Source organism: Nelumbo nucifera, chromosome 4 (assembly GCF_055504915.1).
Source record: "Nelumbo nucifera cultivar China Antique chromosome 4, China Antique-T2T, whole genome shotgun sequence".
NCBI classification, from domain to species: Eukaryota; Viridiplantae; Streptophyta; class Magnoliopsida; order Proteales; family Nelumbonaceae; genus Nelumbo; species Nelumbo nucifera.
The window spans coordinates 7,631,269-7,650,327 of record NC_142652.1 but is presented as its reverse complement, the minus strand read 5'-3'; the positions used below and the strand labels follow the sequence as shown (position 1 = coordinate 7,650,327).

The following is a 19,059-nucleotide window of genomic DNA, read 5'->3' as shown; positions in this document are numbered from 1 at the left end:
AATATATTTTTTTAAGAGTGAGTTTAAACTCTTCTAAGATTTTATCTATTAAAATTTTACAATGCTAAGGGAGGGATGGACCATTACACAATTACAGTGGTGCAACGCCTGACCTGGACAACGTACCACTGTTCCATTACAGAACGTTTCCTAATCCTCCTAAATAAATAGAAAGACACAAGCAAAGAGATAAAATGATGCAAAACCGCATGACATGGCTTTGGCTGCAAAGTAGAAAGTAAAAACCATACCCTACTGTCCCTTCCTTTCCCTACTTTTTCCTTCAAACCAAATATACCCTAATTGGCTGCAAAGTAGAAAGTAAAAACCATACCCTACTGTCCCTTCCTTTCCCTACTTTTTCCTTCAAACCAAATATACCCTAATTGGAAAGCCCAAAGGGAAGATACTTCATTGGTTTGGACCATTGCCATTGGGTGCCGATTAAAAAATTCAATATCCGAATCTAATTTGATATCCGGCAAATATTAAAAATTAATATTTGAATTCAAATTCGATTAAATATTCCAATATTTGATTGATTAATTATTTTAAATAATTAATAAATATATAAAATAAATATTTTATTTATATAAAGAATATTAATATATAATTTAATTATTATGTATATAAATTATATAAAACATTTAAAAATTGTATATATTATATATAAAAATTAAATAATTCATATTCAAATTAATCCTATTAAGTATTCAGTAAGAATAGGATATCCAAATTCGACCAATTAGATAATGAATTCGATTCGATTAGGTCCAATCTCGATTTCAAAATCAAAATTTTGAATACCATTGACACCCCTAAGATTTACTAGCTTCGTTTTCCTCTTTAAAATTATATATATATATATAGATATAAAAGAAGATTTTAGCTTTCTTTTTTCTTTTCTTTCGGTAAAAATTAAAAAAAAAAAAAAAAAGAAGTTGAAGACAAGTAGACAACCATATAAAACCTCCATTAATTCTCCCATCTATCTTTATGCGCCTCACTCCCTCCCCCCTCCACCTCTCTGTCTGCTCTCTCTATCTCTCATTTAATAATCCAAACCTATGATTGTACACATACCTCACTTTCTCATGTGAGAGAGCAAAGACACACTTCTAAAAACATCGGTACCATCGCCCACCCCCAACAATCGTCAATTTGCTCACAAAAATAGCTAATTGATCCCATTCAGTTAAATATCAGACCATGCAATAAAAATCGCTAAACAAGAGAAGACACTGAGAGAGAGAGAGAGACCACGCAATCGGCCTAGGAGCAATGAACCCAGTTAATGCCCAAACTATAGAGTATAGAATACCATATCCACATGTCTACTCGACCTAGAGCCAAACCGGCGACGGAACTAAGGTCGCCCACTTCTAAACTACACAAGTGGGAATAACCAACTGAAGCTGAAGACTTGAAGAGAAGTATAAGTTATAAAACAATCTTGACAAAGTGTATCAGCTATTAACTGCTTGAGGCTATCCATTTGTTTTTTTTTTTTGGTTCAGCTCTCACTTGAGGCGCCCCCTTCCCTACATTGGTCCTTCACTGTACATACTATGTACAAAATAAACAAAGAGATTAGAAACCAAATGAGATATCAAGTGATGTTGACCAACTAAACGATCTGACGGCAAGCAAGTAATGGTTAGCTTAGATCAATATCAACACGCTCCGGATTCCCCCTCTCATTCTGGTCGGCAACAAGTTCTATTCCAAGCTGTCCCTTGTCCCCTGCACCGAACGCATATAGCTTCCCAGATTCCGTTAGCGCAAATGTATGGGCATTCCAATATATGGAATTGGTTAAGCTAATTTGCACCACCCGTTCGTTCACCTGCTTCAGTGATGTCACAAGCTCTGGGCTTAACACATTAGTATGCCTTCCCTGTAAATAACAACACACATGACACACCCAATCAATCAATCAATATATCAGTCCAATTTGGAATTTATTTTGTAGCTCTCCTGATCTCTTCCCAGCAATAGCATTAACCACACAGACAAGCACAAATGCATACAAAGCAATTCACATGCACTCTAGTTATGAAGAAAGAATTGATGAAGGATTATAACAAGTATAGACCTGGCCATCAGCAGCCCCAGTGTTGTGCCCCAGGCTAGACGATTCTCCACACCCAAATGAGTAGACATCACCATCTTCAGACACCACAAAGGTTGTGTAATCCCCTGTGGCAACATGAACTGCTTTCACCTTGCTCAAGGCTTCAACCACCTTAGGAACTGATTCACACTCTTCATTCCCATGACCTAAGCACCCATAGCGCCCCCACCCCCAGGTGCAGACCCTTCCATCCCGCCCCACTACAGCAGCATGCCAAGCACCAGCAGCAACCTCAATTGGTTGAAGATTCAAAGCCCGAAATTGTTCAATCAACCGAGGGTATCTCTCGTCGGTTCTTGAACCATGTCCAAGCTTTCCCCCCAAGCCGCACCCCACTGAATATACAGACCTGATCATGTGAGGCAGGAAATAGCAACCAAAACCCAATTAAACCAACCATCTGCAGTCAGGTTGACACAACACTCAAGACAACAATATGAATTATTATTATTATTATTATTAATGCGTGAAAGCTTACATTCCACCGGGTTGACAGGCCAGAGCTAGAAGGTAGCAGTACCCAGCTGCGATTTGCACCACGGGAATGTTCTCTAGTGGGCCCAAGAGAGGATGAGGCTCCAAATCATTGGGGTCAGTTTGATGACCGAGTTTGGCATCACTGCCCCAAGAGAATGTATATACTCTACCCTCTCTGGAAAGAACAGCTGTGAAGAAGTTCCCAATCGCAGCTTGAACGGCAAATATGTTCTTCAAGGACTCTACAGGCTGTGGGGTTGTAACGAATTTGGTTCCTTGAACCCCATACTCAGCTTCCCCAAATGAATCCTTTCCAAAGGCATAAACACGCCCAACATCACTAATCAGCATCGTCCTGCCAGCACCAGCTGCCGCTTGGATAATCCGAATGCCTTGCAGAGACCTGCAGATCACTAATGGGATTCAATCGTTCTTTACCTTTCTCTTTTTTATGTTTGTTGTTTTCTTATCTAGAGCTCATTTTAGACGAATGGGGGATTTTATTGACCTGATTTGGCGAGGCCGCCATTCTTCTTCCATGGTGCCATGCCCAAGCTGGCCAGAACTGTTGGACCCGAATGAATAAACAACTCCTTTTGATGTCACAGCAATACTATGACCTGGACCTGCTATTGCCTGTGATTTCTCCCTCCTGCAACATGCCTCTCCAGCCTGCAAAAACCTCAGGACTAGCTTCCATGACCCCCCACACCTCTGTTTCAGAACTTCTCGTTCCTCTACCGTCATCGGTTTAAATATGGCTCTTTTCTGGCACATGTCCAGAGCAGCGAGCTCCGATATGGAAAGCTCATAATCGGGGGCGAAGTTTGCAGGTTGCCTGAAGAAGAAGCATGTTGCCTGCCAGCAGCAACCACAGTAACCCAATCAGCAGCATTATCAATTCTAGTGAAGAGAAATTGCTTCATCATGAAACAGAACAGAAACAGGGAACTTGCCTCAAGTTTCGCAAGATCTTGAGGGTCCAAATTACAGTCCGTGAGGACATGGAGAACGATGGAGGGGTTAGCTGCCAAGGGGAATTCTCCTGGTGTAGATTCTCCGAAACAATGGCGTTGTTGGCGTTGAAATGTTGGTAAAGGAGGGACAACAAGAGCAGCTACAGGTGGGTCGACGATGTTATGGTAATGCACCGAAGGGGCTCCACTCGCTGTGGCGTCCATGGGCACTGCCAAAGCTCGCAGTGCCCGAGCTTGGCCGAGAAGAAGAAGATGTTGAAGATCTCAACTGTTGGAAATTTCCCAAACAGAATTCTATTTCGATACTACTCTTTCTTCCAACTGGATTAAACCATCAGGTTCCTTGTTTTTGTTATATATAGTGAACGCTTTAGGCAGAAGTATCCACACTATGTACTAGGCTGATCAATTAACTTCCATTCTCAAACCTAGATGTATAAAATCAAGAGCAATGGTGTCACAGACCGTCTACAACAGCCAAAGAACGGGAAATGAAAAGAAAATGAGAATAAGAAAAAGTTAAAGAGAAAAAGATTGAAATGAATCGATCGGCATCGCCATTAACATTGCAAAAATTAATCCAACTAAGCTGTAAAACATTTCCATTTTGAACAAATCATAATAAAACTCCGTCACATGTTAGACTAACAAAAGACCCAGCTAAAAGGAAAAGAAAATCCAGAGCCAATTCACAAGCACGGCGCGACGGAGAAAAGAAAACGATCGGCAATAGATAATAGACAGTATATAAGGACCGATTGACCAAATATATGAATTTGCAGTAGAAAAAAAAAACGGATCGAATTAACTTGAAAAAACGTACCAAGAAACGAACAAGAAAAGATGGAAAAAAAGTGACGTAGGCTGACCCTTGAGAATGTTTCTTGATGATGCATGATGACCAAAACTCCGCAAAACCAGTCGGAACGGCCAAATCAAGAAGAAGAAAGAGACCAAAACCAGGATATTCACATACACCCATACGCGTAAGAAAAAGGAGAAAAAGAGAATCATACACATAGAGGGATAGAAAAAATTGGGAAAAGAAAAACAGTAAACTGAGAAAAAAAAGGGATATTCTGCAACCAAAAGAAACTAGGAAAAAAAACAAAAACAAAAATAAAAACAAAAAAAAAAAGGAAAAGGAATAGGAAAAGGCTTTTATTTTTATGTTTTCATCGTTTCACTTCACTGTTTCTCATAAATTTCGAGATTATCAAATTGAGAACAGTAACACAACTCAGCCAGATTCAATCTAACAAACAGGGAAAAAAGGGAATCAAATTAAAAGCTGGAAAACAGGGGCTTATAGATTATCACTTTTTACAAAGAAAACTAGCAAAAAAGAAACACAAATTTCTTCCAGACTTCTAAATCCAAACTCCACAAAGAGTTTCCCTTCACAATATATAAGTGAAATCGTTATCATACAACTTCAAACAACCGACCCGTCAACAGAAGAGATCAGAAGTTTTCAGGCCCCTGCTTCCCGATCGTTACGGATCAAGAATAAAGAAATTGGAAACGAGAATTACATTCCAGAGTCGACGAATATTCCTCGAAATCCAACCGCATCTGTGAATTCTTTGAAAATCCCTATTTATCCGGAAGAAAGAAACGATTTTGGGCTGGAATTGAAGAAGAAGAAGCAGAAGAAGGAGAAAAGGATGAGAATCTGGTCACAGACGTGAACCTCTGAGATTTTATTGTGAAATTGAAAAGCGATTTAAGCAAATGAATTGTGATAAGAGATCCGATAGGAAAAGTTGGGGGAAAATTGGCAATAAAAGAAAGGAATTTTTTTTCCTCTCTTGTTCAATTGCTTCTCTATCCTCCTCTATACGTTTTAAAGCGATGAGGTGTCTCCGAAGCGGAGAGGTAGCAGACTTCTTTTCCCATTATATATGGAGCTGCTGTGCCAGGTGAGAGGTGAGTCCTCCTTCTCCCTATACCTCTCTTAACTACGGTAACAGATTTAACCATACATTGCGGTTAAACGGAAAGAGTGGTGAGTGAGAGAATTGATAGAGAATTCTCAATTCTCAATTCTTTCGAGGATGCCAGATTCGCAGGCAACAGGCTTTGGATCTATGTATCTATCCATACTGAAACTTAACACGTGGCAAATGAAGTGTCTAACCCCAGGACACTTGGCATTGTCCGTCCCTCACTATATTTATTTATTTGATTGATGATATTTGAGTTAGCGAAAGACAAATCACAAAAACACGTAAGGGATGCACGGCAACCTAAGCGACACGTAGACGTAGCACGGCGCACCCTAATCAATGCTCTATTTCTATATACATTGTTCCGTTATTTCTAGTGACTCTAATTATAAGATCGTTCCATTATCACAAGGAACAGAGGCACAGCCGCACAGCCAGTCCAGTAGTGCCAATGTTGCATGTAATGCGGAGTTTTGTTTTCCGTGTATAGATTGATCATCGACCACAAATCTTAGGGTTGAATAAAATAGATTGCCAATCCCCACAAGCTAATAGTTAATAGTTAAGCTAATGTTTTACGCCAACCTTTATCTCTTCCCTGTCAAATGAAGCGGAATCAATGACAATCGGTTTTATTAGTTTAGTAGATAAAAAGAAAGGAAGAAGTTATTGGACTCTGAAGGAGTCGCCTCCACTTTCCTAAACAGGAAGCAACCTTAAGGGTCCTAATTATTGGGTTGTGATTATCTCCAAGTAACTGGTTCGACCCTCAACGGCTCAACAGGTGAATATTTATAGAGAGTCTTCTATGGATTTGGGCTGCCCAGCTCAGCCATTCAGGCCCACCCTGCCATTTGCCAAGTCCTAAACTCTTAGGTAGGTAGGTATCGCTCTTCTTGGACAATAAAGATCGAAAAAATGGAAATTCCTTTAATTCTCCTCTGGATTTTCCTTTTTTTATTCTTTTTTCTATTTGCTTCTAAACCCCGAATTTTTTTGAAAATGTCTTAAACCTTCCCAAACTTTTGTGGATAAAGGGGCTTCTAAACCCCTTCTATTGCTCTACTCAATATTAAGGTCATGTTTAGGAGTATTTATTGAATACGTACTTATAAGTATTTATTAGCATTTGATACTCAGTTTTTTTAAATGTTTATTTTAAAAAATAAGTACCTATTTTATATTAGATGTTTGATGATCTTTTTCTTTAATAAGCATTTATGATTCTTTTGCTTTTTTTTCAAATTTTTAAAATATATCATGAGTTTTTCAAACTTATGTGAGTGATGCTCTCTCTCTCTTTCTCTTTCTATCTCTCCACTGGGTACCCATGAAACTACTAACCGATTTCTTCCGTTGGTAACCAATCTCCACTGCTGGACGTAGTGGAAAAACCCCAATTTAGACCAGAAGATTACCCCCGCAGTGAAACAATGAGAAGATGGAGAAAGAGCAGAAAACCACTGAAAAATAACGAAAACAAATGAAAGAACAAATTCGAAATAAAAGGCAAAGGAGAAGATAACCTCGATGGACAAGAGCAGTAATCAGCCAAGCTATCCCAGTTCCACCACTGGTTGTAGAAGGCAAAGGAGAAGAAAGCCTCGATGTGTCACACCCTTCGTTTTTACCTTTAAAGGGCAAAATTGGAAAATTAAAAAATGATTGGGGATAGTTTTGGTAAAGAAAATTGGAATATGTGGTTATTGTTTAATCACTTAAAAAAAGCTAAAAATTTGGATTTATTGTTTAATCACTTATTTTTGTTAAATAAATACTTATTTCTTAAACATATAAGTGTTTAAACGGTGTAATTCCAACCTAAAATAAGCATTTATTTGAATAAGTATTTCGTTTTAAGCACTCTCAAACTTGGCACGAAAGGGGTTTACTCATATTAACAGTTTAGGAGTAAAGCTAGAATTAGGAAAATTCATCTAACTATTAATATGAGAATAATAATCATTTAATATCTCTATCCACTTAAAAGCAACGAAAGGGGTGGGTCTCTAAGTCCTTTTATTCCCAAAAGTTAGAGGAGATTTAAGGGAATTCACATCTGCACCCCACAATATCCCACAGCACATCTCCGCCATACATTAAGAACATCTCCTCATGATAATATCAGTCTTGATGTTTCCAATAGATAATGGGGATATACTATGGGACACTGTGAGGTACAGATCTAAACTCGGTTTAAGGGCAAATAAAAGTTGAGAGGAGGTTTAAGGACATTTTAGAATATCCGAGGATGCATAAGGGAATAAAGGATTTATAAAAAAAATAAAAAAATAAAAACAACAAATTGCTTTAGGACTTCTGTAAAACAAGCTTCATGTTCCACCAATGTCTTATGGCATCACACAGTCACAGCCACTATTAGCTAATACGGGCCACCCCTTAGTTGTTAACACCTGTTCAGGCCCGTTACATGACCGGGTCTAGCTGTTTTGTATAATTTCTTTCCTCAACCTCAAAGCACTCACGCTTATAAAGAACATGACATGGTCCGAGCCGGATAATTAGCGCCAAGCCTGCAACCCGAGCTTGACCTGCGCTGATATGGGCTGAACCAACCTCTTGTAACGTAATTATGAGGGTAAAAACGTATTACAAGGTGTAATTCCGTCATTCATTCATTAAAATAAGAAGAAAGGAAGAGAAAGAAAGAAACTGTTGTTATGTGTGTGTTTCAACTTTCAAGTAGGGATGTTAACGGGTCGAGTTCGACATATGTTTGCTTCAATCTTAACCCAATCCTTCAGCACTCCAATCCAAATTCAATCCGACCCAATTCGGTTTGGCTAAAAATACTCAATTACGAATCCAACCCGACCCCATAGGGTTTAACCTGATTTTGACCCAATTTGACTCGTATAATTTTAAATGTATTTTTTACACATTTTGATGACCTAAAATATATTAATTTAAATAAGGAAATCATTTAATAGATTTTAAGGTGTTATTTTTTCCATTTAAAAAAATAAAAAAAAAATCAAAATCAATATATAAATAAATTATAAACTTCAAGTCTAAAATTAGAAGTCAAAAATTTGCAAGAATACTTGATATATATGCAACTATGCAAGATATCATGACCCGATGGGGTGGATCAACCAAAACTCAAACCCTACTCAGGTCAAGAATCAAAACTCGAATCCAATTTGAGTCAAAGAATCAAAACCCTAATCCAATCCTAAATAGCGAGATTCTATCAAATCAAGTTAAATTTACCATTTAACCCCACCCATTGACATTCCTACTTTCAAGGGATGGAGGCTGACTTGACTATAGTTGATGAATGTGATTAAAGAAGAAAACGTCTCTGTTATAATTTATAGGACCTCGAGTTGAAACATATTTTGACATATGAAGGGCTCAAGGCAGAGTGAGGTGAAATTGAAGAAACATATTGATAATGGTCCTTTATTAGCCTACTATCTCAGTTGACAACTAGGCCTGAGATCAGTTCAGTGATCAATGTAGCACCCGTAGTACACCTTTTAGTAGCACCATTCACTGTTTTCAAAATTGGACCAGTCGTTTTTTCCCTTAAAACCATTAGTTTTGATCAACAAACCGCTGAACTGGCCAGTTAATCGTTCAAATGGTTTTGATCGTTTTTAAATTTTTTAAATTTTTATTTTTTTGTTAGAATGGGCCGGTTGAATCATTCGAATCGATAACCAGAGCCCTAACCGATTCGTTTTTAAAAACCATGGCACCATTACCATCTCCCTTAATGGGTTTCTTCTGGGTTCACGAACCTTAGAAAGTAGATGCTGTTTCCGTATGAAACCCTATTACTTTTCTCTTTATTACTTTCTTTGTTTCCATCTCAGGTTAATTATGAGGATCTTTATTTACCTGAACTGAAAATTTGAGGCTACGGTAGGCCCAATCTGCAATTAGGGTAACGAAAGTATGATTAACCGGAGCCAAGTTATTGTGGCAATGAAGTAATAATCTAAAGAAAAAAAAAATATATATATATATATATATATATATATATATATATATATATGTGAATTGTTTGGTTTTATAGAAAAAGACAACTGCCTTAACACTAAAAGTAATACATTAATATTACTTTTGCTGATGTAACAGTTATTTTTATTTAAGGGTATATTTGGTTTAAAGGAAAGGTAGAGAAAGGAAGAAAAATGTAGAAAAACCTTTAAAAATTTTATATAGATTTTCCTTTTTTTTACTTATCTTTTTCTTCAAACCAAACATAACCTAAAAAATATAAAACCATTCACAATAGAGAACACCCAAAAAATATATAATTTGCAATTGCTTATGCTTATACAATTTGAAGTTGCTTATGAACGATGAACCCCAAAAAATATATAATTTGCAGTTGCTTATGAACGATCGAACCCCAAAAAATATATAATAAGTGTCCAAACAATATACTAAAACGGTAACGTAGACTGTAGAGCATAGCATTACTCCATTAATTTCTTTAAAACATGATGACGTTTTCTGCAACCCCGACCCCTTTCTTTGGTAATAAAATATTTCTTTATTGCAAGCTTCGAAGCAAAGTATGACAGCTTTGCAATCATATGAAGGTTGATGTTACAAAATCCAAATATATCATAATTCATAAAATCTCCATGTAGCTAGGGTAGGGATCGATAGGTCCGGTATATGCAGTTGTGGGCCTTGTGGCCTTGATTAAATCTAAAGTTCTAACTTAAATAACATCGATCAGCTTATGGACTATTAATTTCTATGTTAGGAATTATTCAATTGAAGCAAACAAAGCCCACCCTCAATTCTATGGGCTTAATTATATTAGATGTGTTGATTGTAGCTGTAGGGCAATCGATTCTCTATCACCTTTATTTATATTTATTCGAAGATGCATCTCCCTTTAGAGCAGATGCATCAAGCGTTGCATTATTGATGGAATGTTATAGCTTCCACACAGGTATTCACCAGTAGTGCTTAATTACCAGTTAGCAAATTACTTGACAGGACAAAAATAATTACACAAAGTGGTTGGCATGTCTCTTCCTTAGCCCTAACTTCTTCAATCATCACCGGAAATTCACTATAAAATATTAACCGGTGGTTTGGAAATTCAACGGCTGAAGTGGCTGAACCGGATTGCCTTTTGACCCACGAAGTAAATGAAAAAAAATATTCGAGAAAATTAAAATCAATCCATGCATCCTCAGCTTCAGCCGTTAGGGAAATTTACGGAATGAATATCCGCCTGCGTCAACGAACGCATCTTATAGTGCAAAATCTACGTAAGGGGAAAGGGAGATAGTAGATACTCTCATCTTTAAGAAGGATAAATTATAAACGGAATTAATCCTTTGTGCCTAGCTTCAATTTTGATCCAAATAAATAGAGCCAAACATCGTGGTCATATTATATATGCATTTAGTCATTTTGAAACATAAATCATTTTCCGTAGCCTCTTACATTGGAAGCATAGATAGAGTCGTTGGCCTCTCATTTGGCTTTAAAAAAAATAGACCCTATGAGTGGCCATGAGCCTAATATCGATCCATTCATATTTCAATTGCGTCATCTTAATTAGCCCCGGCCCACAATATTCTGATGTTCTAGTTTAATGTATCATTTTAATTTGTTTTATAGTCCCAAATCTGCATTGATTAATGTAAAATTAAAAAAAACTGCATTGATGAATTATTTATGTTGATTAATGTGTTGTGGGTGTGGCCCACTTTTGAGTTGTAGTGATTTATTAGCATCAGATGGCCCACGCAATTATCAATATTCTCATGATATGTGTTTACATTTTTTCTAGGTCAGAAGTTCTAAATTGTAAATTTGTAATGTTAGTGTGCTTTTTCCAACTATTTGGAACTGAAAAAAAATAAAATAAAAATAATTATTTGAATTTCACAAGCATATAGCCACGACAATATTTCAAATGTTGCCTTCCCATCCATCACATATGATGCCTTTATATATGGCTCAGGCGGACCCTACCAACATATCATACACCGTATATTTCATACATAACAGGTCCTACTTTTTATGGTAGGCCCAATTTTATAGTAAGATGATATCTCATAAAATTATTGATAGGATATTGGAACATGTTTTGTTGGTAGGAGATCCTAATTTTTTTTTTTTTCAAAAATGAAGGCAGTTTTATTTATATATGGTAATAGTTATACTTCTGCTTTACATGCCATATAAGCTAGTATATGAGCAGCTTGATTTTCTGATCTATTTACATGAAACAAAAATAAAATTGAGAAAGTATTCAGTAATTTGACTAATTTTTTGATTTTTAACTGATGCAGTCGCTCAATTCATAAGTTAGTCTTAGGCTATGTTTGGGAGTGCTTATGTTAAAAATAAGTACTTATTGAATAAGTGCTTAAAAATAAGTACTTATTCGAATAAGCATTTATTTGTATTTGGTATCCAACTTCTTCAAGTGTTTATTTTTTAAAATAAGCTCTTATTTTATATCGAGTGTTTGGTAGTCTTTTTCTCTAATAAGTATTTGCGACTATTTTGTTTTTCATTTTCTTTCAAATTTTCAAAATACACCATTTGGAAGCACTTTTAATAAATTATTTTTATAAAAACACTTTTACGAAAGTACTTTTATGAATACTTTTACGAAAGCACTTTTCTAAAAGTACTTTCATAAAAGTGTTTTTGTAAGAGTACTATTGTAAAAATGCTTTCATAAAAGTACTTTCTTAAAAGTGATTTCATAAAAGTACTTTTATAAAATTCAACTAGGGATAATTTTACAAGAAAAAAATTGAATCAGTACTTATCATATAAGCACTTAAAAAAACTAGAAATTAGGGCTTAAAAAATAAGTCCTTATTTTTAAAATAATCACTTATTTCGGGGCTTATTTCCCAAATACCAATAAGTGCTTAATGACCCAAAGAAACACTTATTTTGAATAACCATTTATTTTTAAACACTCCCAAACATAACCTTAGATATGTTCTGCAAAAAAGAGATAAGCCGCTTTGAGTCACTATAGACCGATAATATAACCACTCCTTGATCTGAAGCTGCCTTTAACCCAGCCAACAAAGTTCTTGGTTCTACATCATAAGGGCTGATGGCCCAACATGGCTTCCCTTCATATATGGTTTAGCCTCTATGCACTCGTTTTGGATGGAAGTGCGTTCTGCACAACCTGTTAGAGGATCATATCATCCATCAATTTGCAGAAACTGATTTTCAAGGGACAATGGAAAAATAAATGATGTAAGGGGTTTCGGGATTTCCTGAGCAAAGAGAACAACTTAAATATAAGTGATGTAGCCAGTGATAACATTTGTCTTTTGTTGGTAAACCTTTCCATAATATTTTCTATATGAAAATTTGGAAATGGTATAGAATTTTGAATTTCCATAACAGCTTCCAACCAAAAAAAAAAAAAAAGATGAGGATGAGGTGCTTATTTTTCTAAGGGCTTCTTCATTTCCTCTGAAGTTTGATATCTAAAAGTGCAATAATTATATTAAGAGGTATATTGGTATTGATGAACTTTTCTTTCCTCTAAATGAAGAGAATGTTGTTTTAAATTCTAAATTATAAAAATGATCAAATATTCATTTCGACCCCATATATAAAAGCTTTTGTTTGTCTTTTTAAAAATATCATTAGAAAACAAAAAGTTGTATGATTATATTTGAGATAAAAGATAAGAGGAAACGAAAAACCACTTTTCTCTTAAAGTTAAAAAATTCATCTTAAAAAATAAGAAATAAGAAAAAACAATCAGGACCTAAATCAAAAAGTCATAAATTAAACTAACTACAAGAATGATAAATTGAACTAACTATATGCTTATCAAAGTGTGTTAGCTTCGAGATGGGGATATCTCCCATGAATACACTGTTGGGAGTGATAGCTAGCACACGTGGGTATTGACTCTTGGTCAATGTTTTGCCTTAGGGAATCATGGTTCCAGCCAATTCAATACATCTGCCACTGTTCAATAATCAGGTGGAGAGGCATACCACTATTTATTGTTGGGAGTAATTTTTGAGGGTGGGGCCTTACAGGTACATCCATCATGTATTTGGAACATCTCCCGTGAATAATGATTTATAAGTTCCGAAGATATTTCGAATAGGATGTGCATGTGAAATCGGTGTGCAGCGCATTTTGTGAGGAGCAGATCCGATCTTATTTTTGAGCATGTCTCCCGCGGCATGTAGAGATATTTGTTTGAGATGCCAGTCAAGTTAACGAGAGCATCTTCTTCACTTTGATACCGACGGAAATTGGCCCAAAAATGCTCCCTGCCCTATCCGATTAAGTTATGGCAGATCCGTACTTGTTGCTCCCGGCCTCTTTGCTACGAATTCTCATCTGCTCTGCTTCTCTGCGACTCTGCGAGTGCTGGATGATCGTATTCATCATTCATTCTACAAAATGTACAAAGTGATTGATTTTCTGATAGATGATGGATCTAAGGTGTGATTGTGCATGGATCAACGGTGTACAATAAAAGTTCATCATCTAATCTCTCTTCCCCAGCGGAGAGTGGATAGTGGATACCCCAACCCAAAAGAAAAATTCTGAAGCGATAATTGTAATTATAAGTAGGGTCTTTTGGGTAATATCAAGTAGAGAAAACCCTAACGGCGGGACGGGACCAGCACAGCCATCTCAACTTTACTGCCGTCGCCACGTGGAGACATGAAGAGATATACTCAAAACTCCTGGTGACGTGTACAAGTAACTGAATCCTCAATCAATCCTCCTTTTGGATTATATATATATAAAAACCCTCCGACGACCCTGCCCCGGCCGCCCCCCGGAGCCACTCTTTCATTCATTCTTCACTTCACCACTCACCACTCACCACTCACCACTCACCACCACCCCTATTCCCCTCTCCCTTTCTGTTTCTGTCGTCTTCAATACTCAGGGGCGAGGGCGGGAGCCACTTCTGGATCTGCTGCTTCCTGCAATCTAGCGTTTCTACCCGGGGTTTCTGCAACTCTACCCGCCTTTCTTCTTCTTCTTCCCTTTTCTTCTCCTTCGATTCTGAGATCTGATTGCTTCTCCTGGCTTGGCTCGAGATCCGGGCCAAGGGCAGAAGCTTTTTTTTTTCAAGAAAGATCTCTGCAACTTCAATGTTGGATTAGGGTTCTTACTCACTGGTTTTATCCACTTGAAGTGCAGAGGTTTTTCTTACTTACACTTTTCCTTTTACGCGTCGCTTCTGTACATCTACAAGGTAAAGTTCTTAGACTCTACTACTATTTCACCTGCAATTACTGTTTCCGTTTGTAAGGTCTATCCGTTTTGGGGTATTGATTTGTATAAAATCTGTGCCAAACAAACGGAAACCCTATATTTGGTGATAAAAATGTTCAACTCTGTTAGTCTGACTGTCATCATTTTTTTCTCTTGACTTCCTGATAGTAAATGGCTTCAAATGAGGGTTTTCTGACCGATGAGCAGAGGGAATTGTTAAGACAAGCATCGCAGAATGCGGAGGTTCTATCCTCGTCACCCAAATCCCCTTCATCGTTACTCTCTGAACATCAGATAAAGATTTCCACGGGTGGGAGAGCTCCCTCGCTTGGATTTGCTGTCAGGCACGTGCGCAGGTCACACTCTGGAAAGCTTCCGCGCGTGAAGAAGGGTGAGCTCTTGGGTTTCAACGTATTTTCTTTGCTCCAAATCCAATTGCCTTCTCGTTGCTTATCCCTGGCCACCAACGTAACATTTCAGTTGCAATATATTGCCCGATGAGTTTGTGCACGTAGATGGATTTAACTCTGTCCAAATTTAACTGTGTTTGCATTGTTTCCTGTTTATTACTTATTCTAGTCATTTTTTTTATCGGATAATCCCAGTCATTTATCATCCAGTGCAACTCGTTGTTGCTTTTTGTGTGTTGAGCTAATATTACATTCCTTGTGCCCGAACTTCTGACATCCCCTCATTGAATACTTCAAGATGTTTCAGTTGGAGTTTTGATAGACGAGCCTACAACATCTTGTTTTCCTTGGTTAAACACCTTTTTAGATGTATGCGCGGTTTCTTGTGTACCATTATTTTTTTGTGATGAGTAACAGTAACAGGGATTTAATGCAGGGTGTAAAACATCCTACCATCGAAAAGCTAAATGGTAGGATACAAACAAAATAGTAAAAGTGTTGCCCAACATTATCCTTTTATGTTACACAAACAGATGGATAGGCATACAAAGTTACAAATAGGTGGTGCCAGTTTTATAAGGGACTGAGATGTCCACAAGTTATAGGAAAGCCAAGCCAGTGATGGATCGAATATGCATCCACTTATGTATGTGGCCCGCTTGTTGGGATTCATCCTGGCATGCACGCTATCTAAAATGGAGGTTTATTGAACACTAATATATGAAATTTTGGAGGTTGTTGAACGGTAATATAGGAACATGCAGGGTGTCTATTATAGATTCAATGTTTTGTGGATCAACTTCTGCAGCTCATTTTTTGTTTAGAAGTTACGGTTAGCAGAAGCTATGGACTGTTTCCTACTGCTTATTTGATTAATGATCTTTACCTATCAATGTTCTTAGATTTCCATTGTCCCCAACCAGCAATCCCTTGCATTTCTGTTCCCTCTGCTTATTTTCTTAATAATTTTCAATTAGCAATAGATTTGGTAGTCCTCAATCAGAAATTACTTATTTGCCTATGTTGATAACTTGTTCCTCCTCTAAAATGATGGTGATAGATGGTGCTGGTGGCAAGGGCACGTGGGGTAAACTACTTGACACTGATGGCGATTCATGTGTTGATCGGAATGATCCAAACTACGACAGTGGAGAGGTCTTAGCCATTCTCACTTGCAGTCAGCTTTGTCATTTTATCATGTCATTTTCTAAGTGGGTGAATTATCTATTCTCATTGTCAGGAGCTTCAACGAACACTTGTAGTTCCACTTGCTAAAGCTCACTGTAGTGGAATGGAATCTCATGCAATCATATTTATTTTATCTCCTTGATTTCCTCCAGGAACCATATCATCTCATAGGCACTACCGTCTCTGATCCCTTCGATGAATATAAGAAAGTAGTGGTTTCTATCATAGAGGAGTACTTCAGCACTGGTGGTGTGGAGTTAGCAGCATCTGATCTCAGAGATCTAGGGTCAAGTGAGTATCATCATTACTTTGTTAAGAGGCTTGTCTCCATGGCCATGGATAGGCATGATAAGGAGAAGGAAATGGCTTCTGTTTTGCTCTCTGCTCTCTATGCTGACGTGATCAGCTCAGCCCAGATCAGCCAAGGATTCGTAATGCTTCTTGAATCTGCTGATGATTTGGCGCTTGACATACTTGATGCAGTTGATATCCTGGCATTGTTTATTGCACGTGCAGTAGTTGATGACATCCTCCCTCCAGCATTCCTGACCAGAGCAAAGAAAACGCTCCCAGAAACCTCAAAAGGACTTCAAGTTATACAAACTGCTGAAAAAAGCTACCTTTCAGCTCCTCACCATGCAGAATTTGTGGAAAGAAGATGGGGTGGCAGCACCCACGTCACAGTTGAGGAGGTCAAGAAAAAGATGGCAGATTTATTGAGGGAATACGTTGAGAGTGGTGATGCTGCAGAGGCCTGCAGGTGTATAAGAGAATTAGGGGTGTCGTTCTTCCATCATGAGGTTGTTAAGAGAGCTCTAGTCCTTGCCATGGAAATCCAAGCAGCAGAGGTGCATATATTAGAACTGTTGAAAGAAGCAGCAGAAGAGGGCCTCATAAGTTCTAGTCAGATGGCTAAAGGATTTGGCCGGCTTGCTGAGAGCCTTGATGACCTTTCTCTTGACATCCCATCTGCAAAAGCCTTATTCCAGTCTATGGTCCCAAAGGCAATTTCTGAGGGATGGCTAGATCCTTCGTTTCTCAAACCATCAGGTGAAGGTGGTAAGTTAGAAGATGATGACAAACGTCTGAGAGACTTCAAGGAAGAGGCTGTGACCATCATTCATGAATATTTTCTATCAGATGACATACCCGAACTCATCAGAAGCCTTGAAGATTTAGCAGCTCCAGAATTCAACCCTATTTTCCTCAAGAAGCTGATCACCCTTGCCATGGACAGGAAGAACAGGGAGAAAGAAATGGCATCCGTTCTGCTATCATCACTACATACAGAGATTTTCTCAACTGAGGACATGGTTAATGGGTTTGTCATGCTTCTGGAATCTGCGGAGGATACAGCGTTAGACATATTGGATGCCTCAAATGAGCTAGCATTCTTCCTGGCCAGAGCAGTAATCGATGATGTCCTGGTCCCACTAAATTTGGATGAGATTAGCAGCAAGCTGCCACCCAATTGTAGTGGGAGCGAGACCGTTCACATGGCCCGGTCACTTGTTGCTGCCCGTCATGCAGGTGAAAGGATCTTGAGGTGCTGGGGAGGTGGCACTGGTTGGGCGGTTGAGGATGCCAAGGATAAGATAACGAAGCTTCTGGAGGAGTATGAAAGCGGAGGTGTGGTTAGTGAAGCTTGCCAATGCATCCGTGACCTTGGGATGCCATTCTTTAACCATGAGGTTGTGAAGAAGGCGCTGGTTATGGCCATGGAAAAGAAGAATGACAGGATGCTGGATCTGCTGCAGGAGTGCTTCGGAGAAGGACTGATCACCATTAACCAGATGACAAAAGGCTTTGTCAGGATCAGGGATGGGCTTGATGATCTGGCTCTCGACATTCCAAATGCAGGGGAGAAGTTTAGGTTCTATGTGGAACATGCCAAGAGGAACGGGTGGCTGTTGCCATCTTTTGCATTATCTGGTGTGGATGCTACTCCTTCACCTTCTTCCCCTTCTACCCTTGGTTGAGAAACCAATGGAAAAATGGAGAAAGTAAAAAAATAAAAGAAAAGAAAAGCTTTCTGCTTGTTTATCGTGTATGTTGTTGCATTGCATCGTACCCCCTCTCATGACTGTTTACTTGTATGCCTTGGAGGTGCATAGGAATAGGATGGGTGGCTTTCTTCTGATGGTGTTTTTCTCAGTAGCCTGATGGAGAGGTCTTTTATGTTCTTTTATTTGGATTGATCCCGCCTTCTGTATAGAGATTGATCTTTGATACCTGTTCATGCAGGTTTAGATTCAGTTTGCATTGAGATATCAAGTAGAAGCTATAAACAAGTTGGTCATAAAAAAACAAGTTGGAGAAAATGCTGTTATAAAATGTCATGCCTGTTTGGTCGGTGTACTTGTTTTACAGACGCATGGTTCACCTGGTTAACACTTTACAGTGACACTTTATCATATCTGTTGTCGGTGATGATGACGGGGATCGTGTTATAAACGTTAATAGCTTTGAATGATATATTCCTCTTGACTTCTCTTTGTGATTCCTTTTATATGTATTTATGTATTAAAATAGGTATCCTCCACCATTTGTTTCTCCCCCAAGGTTCGTTCCTTCAATATATCTTTAATGATGGATCATGGATGTTAATAGAAGCTTCCGTAGCATCCAGGCTTTCACCGTGTTAATCTACTAAACAAACTCCCTTGATAATTGCTTTCCCAAAT

General features: G+C 38.0%; 2 protein-coding genes across 5 annotated transcripts; one reads left to right on the top strand and one right to left on the bottom strand.

Annotated features, from left to right (window-relative positions):
- Positions 1–1,423: 1,423 nt before the first annotated feature.
- On the bottom strand, positions 1,424–5,513 carry LOC104591569 (ultraviolet-B receptor UVR8-like). 3 transcript variants are annotated; one of them, XM_088903086.1, is made up of 6 exons: positions 5,037–5,513; positions 3,568–4,016; positions 3,120–3,469; positions 2,613–3,014; positions 2,096–2,483; positions 1,424–1,897 (listed from the first exon to the last, which is right to left on the bottom strand). In XM_088903086.1, exons 2-6 carry the CDS (start codon positions 3,790–3,792, stop codon positions 1,658–1,660), a joined length of 1,605 nt encoding a protein of 534 aa, XP_088759212.1. In that variant the 5' UTR covers positions 3,793–4,016; positions 5,037–5,513; the 3' UTR covers positions 1,424–1,657. The 3 variants fall into 3 exon arrangements, with proteins under 3 accessions (XP_088759212.1, XP_088759213.1, XP_010248751.1); XM_088903087.1 differs by having other exon boundaries at positions 3,568–4,056; positions 5,124–5,513; XM_010250449.3 differs by having other exon boundaries at positions 5,124–5,513.
- An 8,803-nt stretch (positions 5,514–14,316) lies between these two features.
- On the top strand, positions 14,317–18,879 carry LOC104591570 (MA3 DOMAIN-CONTAINING TRANSLATION REGULATORY FACTOR 1). 2 transcript variants are annotated; one of them, XM_010250454.3, is made up of 4 exons: positions 14,317–14,757; positions 14,946–15,168; positions 16,248–16,342; positions 16,528–18,879. In XM_010250454.3, the coding sequence occupies exons 2-4, from the start codon at positions 14,949–14,951 to the stop codon at positions 18,352–18,354; spliced, it is 2,142 nt and encodes a 713-aa protein (XP_010248756.1). In that variant the 5' UTR covers positions 14,317–14,757; positions 14,946–14,948; the 3' UTR covers positions 18,355–18,879. The 2 variants fall into 2 exon arrangements, with proteins under 2 accessions (XP_010248756.1, XP_088759211.1); XM_088903085.1 differs by having other exon boundaries at positions 14,318–14,757; positions 16,428–18,879.
- Positions 18,880–19,059: the final 180 nt, after the last annotated feature.

Coding starts and splice junctions, on each gene's coding strand:
- LOC104591570 (XM_010250454.3), top strand. CDS start 14,949: ATGGCTTCAAATGAGGGTTTTCTGACCGATGAGCAGAGGGAATTGTTA. Junction 15,169..16,247: donor GCTTCCGCGCGTGAAGAAGG/GTGAGCTCTTGG, acceptor TGATGGTGATAG/ATGGTGCTGGTGGCAAGGGC. Junction 16,343..16,527: donor CAAACTACGACAGTGGAGAG/GTCTTAGCCATT, acceptor GATTTCCTCCAG/GAACCATATCATCTCATAGG.
- LOC104591569 (XM_088903086.1), bottom strand. CDS start 3,792: ATGGACGCCACAGCGAGTGGAGCCCCTTCGGTGCATTACCATAACATC. Junction 3,470..3,567: donor AAGATCTTGCGAAACTTGAG/GCAAGTTCCCTG, acceptor TGCTGCTGGCAG/GCAACATGCTTCTTCTTCAG. Junction 3,015..3,119: donor TGGCGGCCTCGCCAAATCAG/GTCAATAAAATC, acceptor AGTGATCTGCAG/GTCTCTGCAAGGCATTCGGA.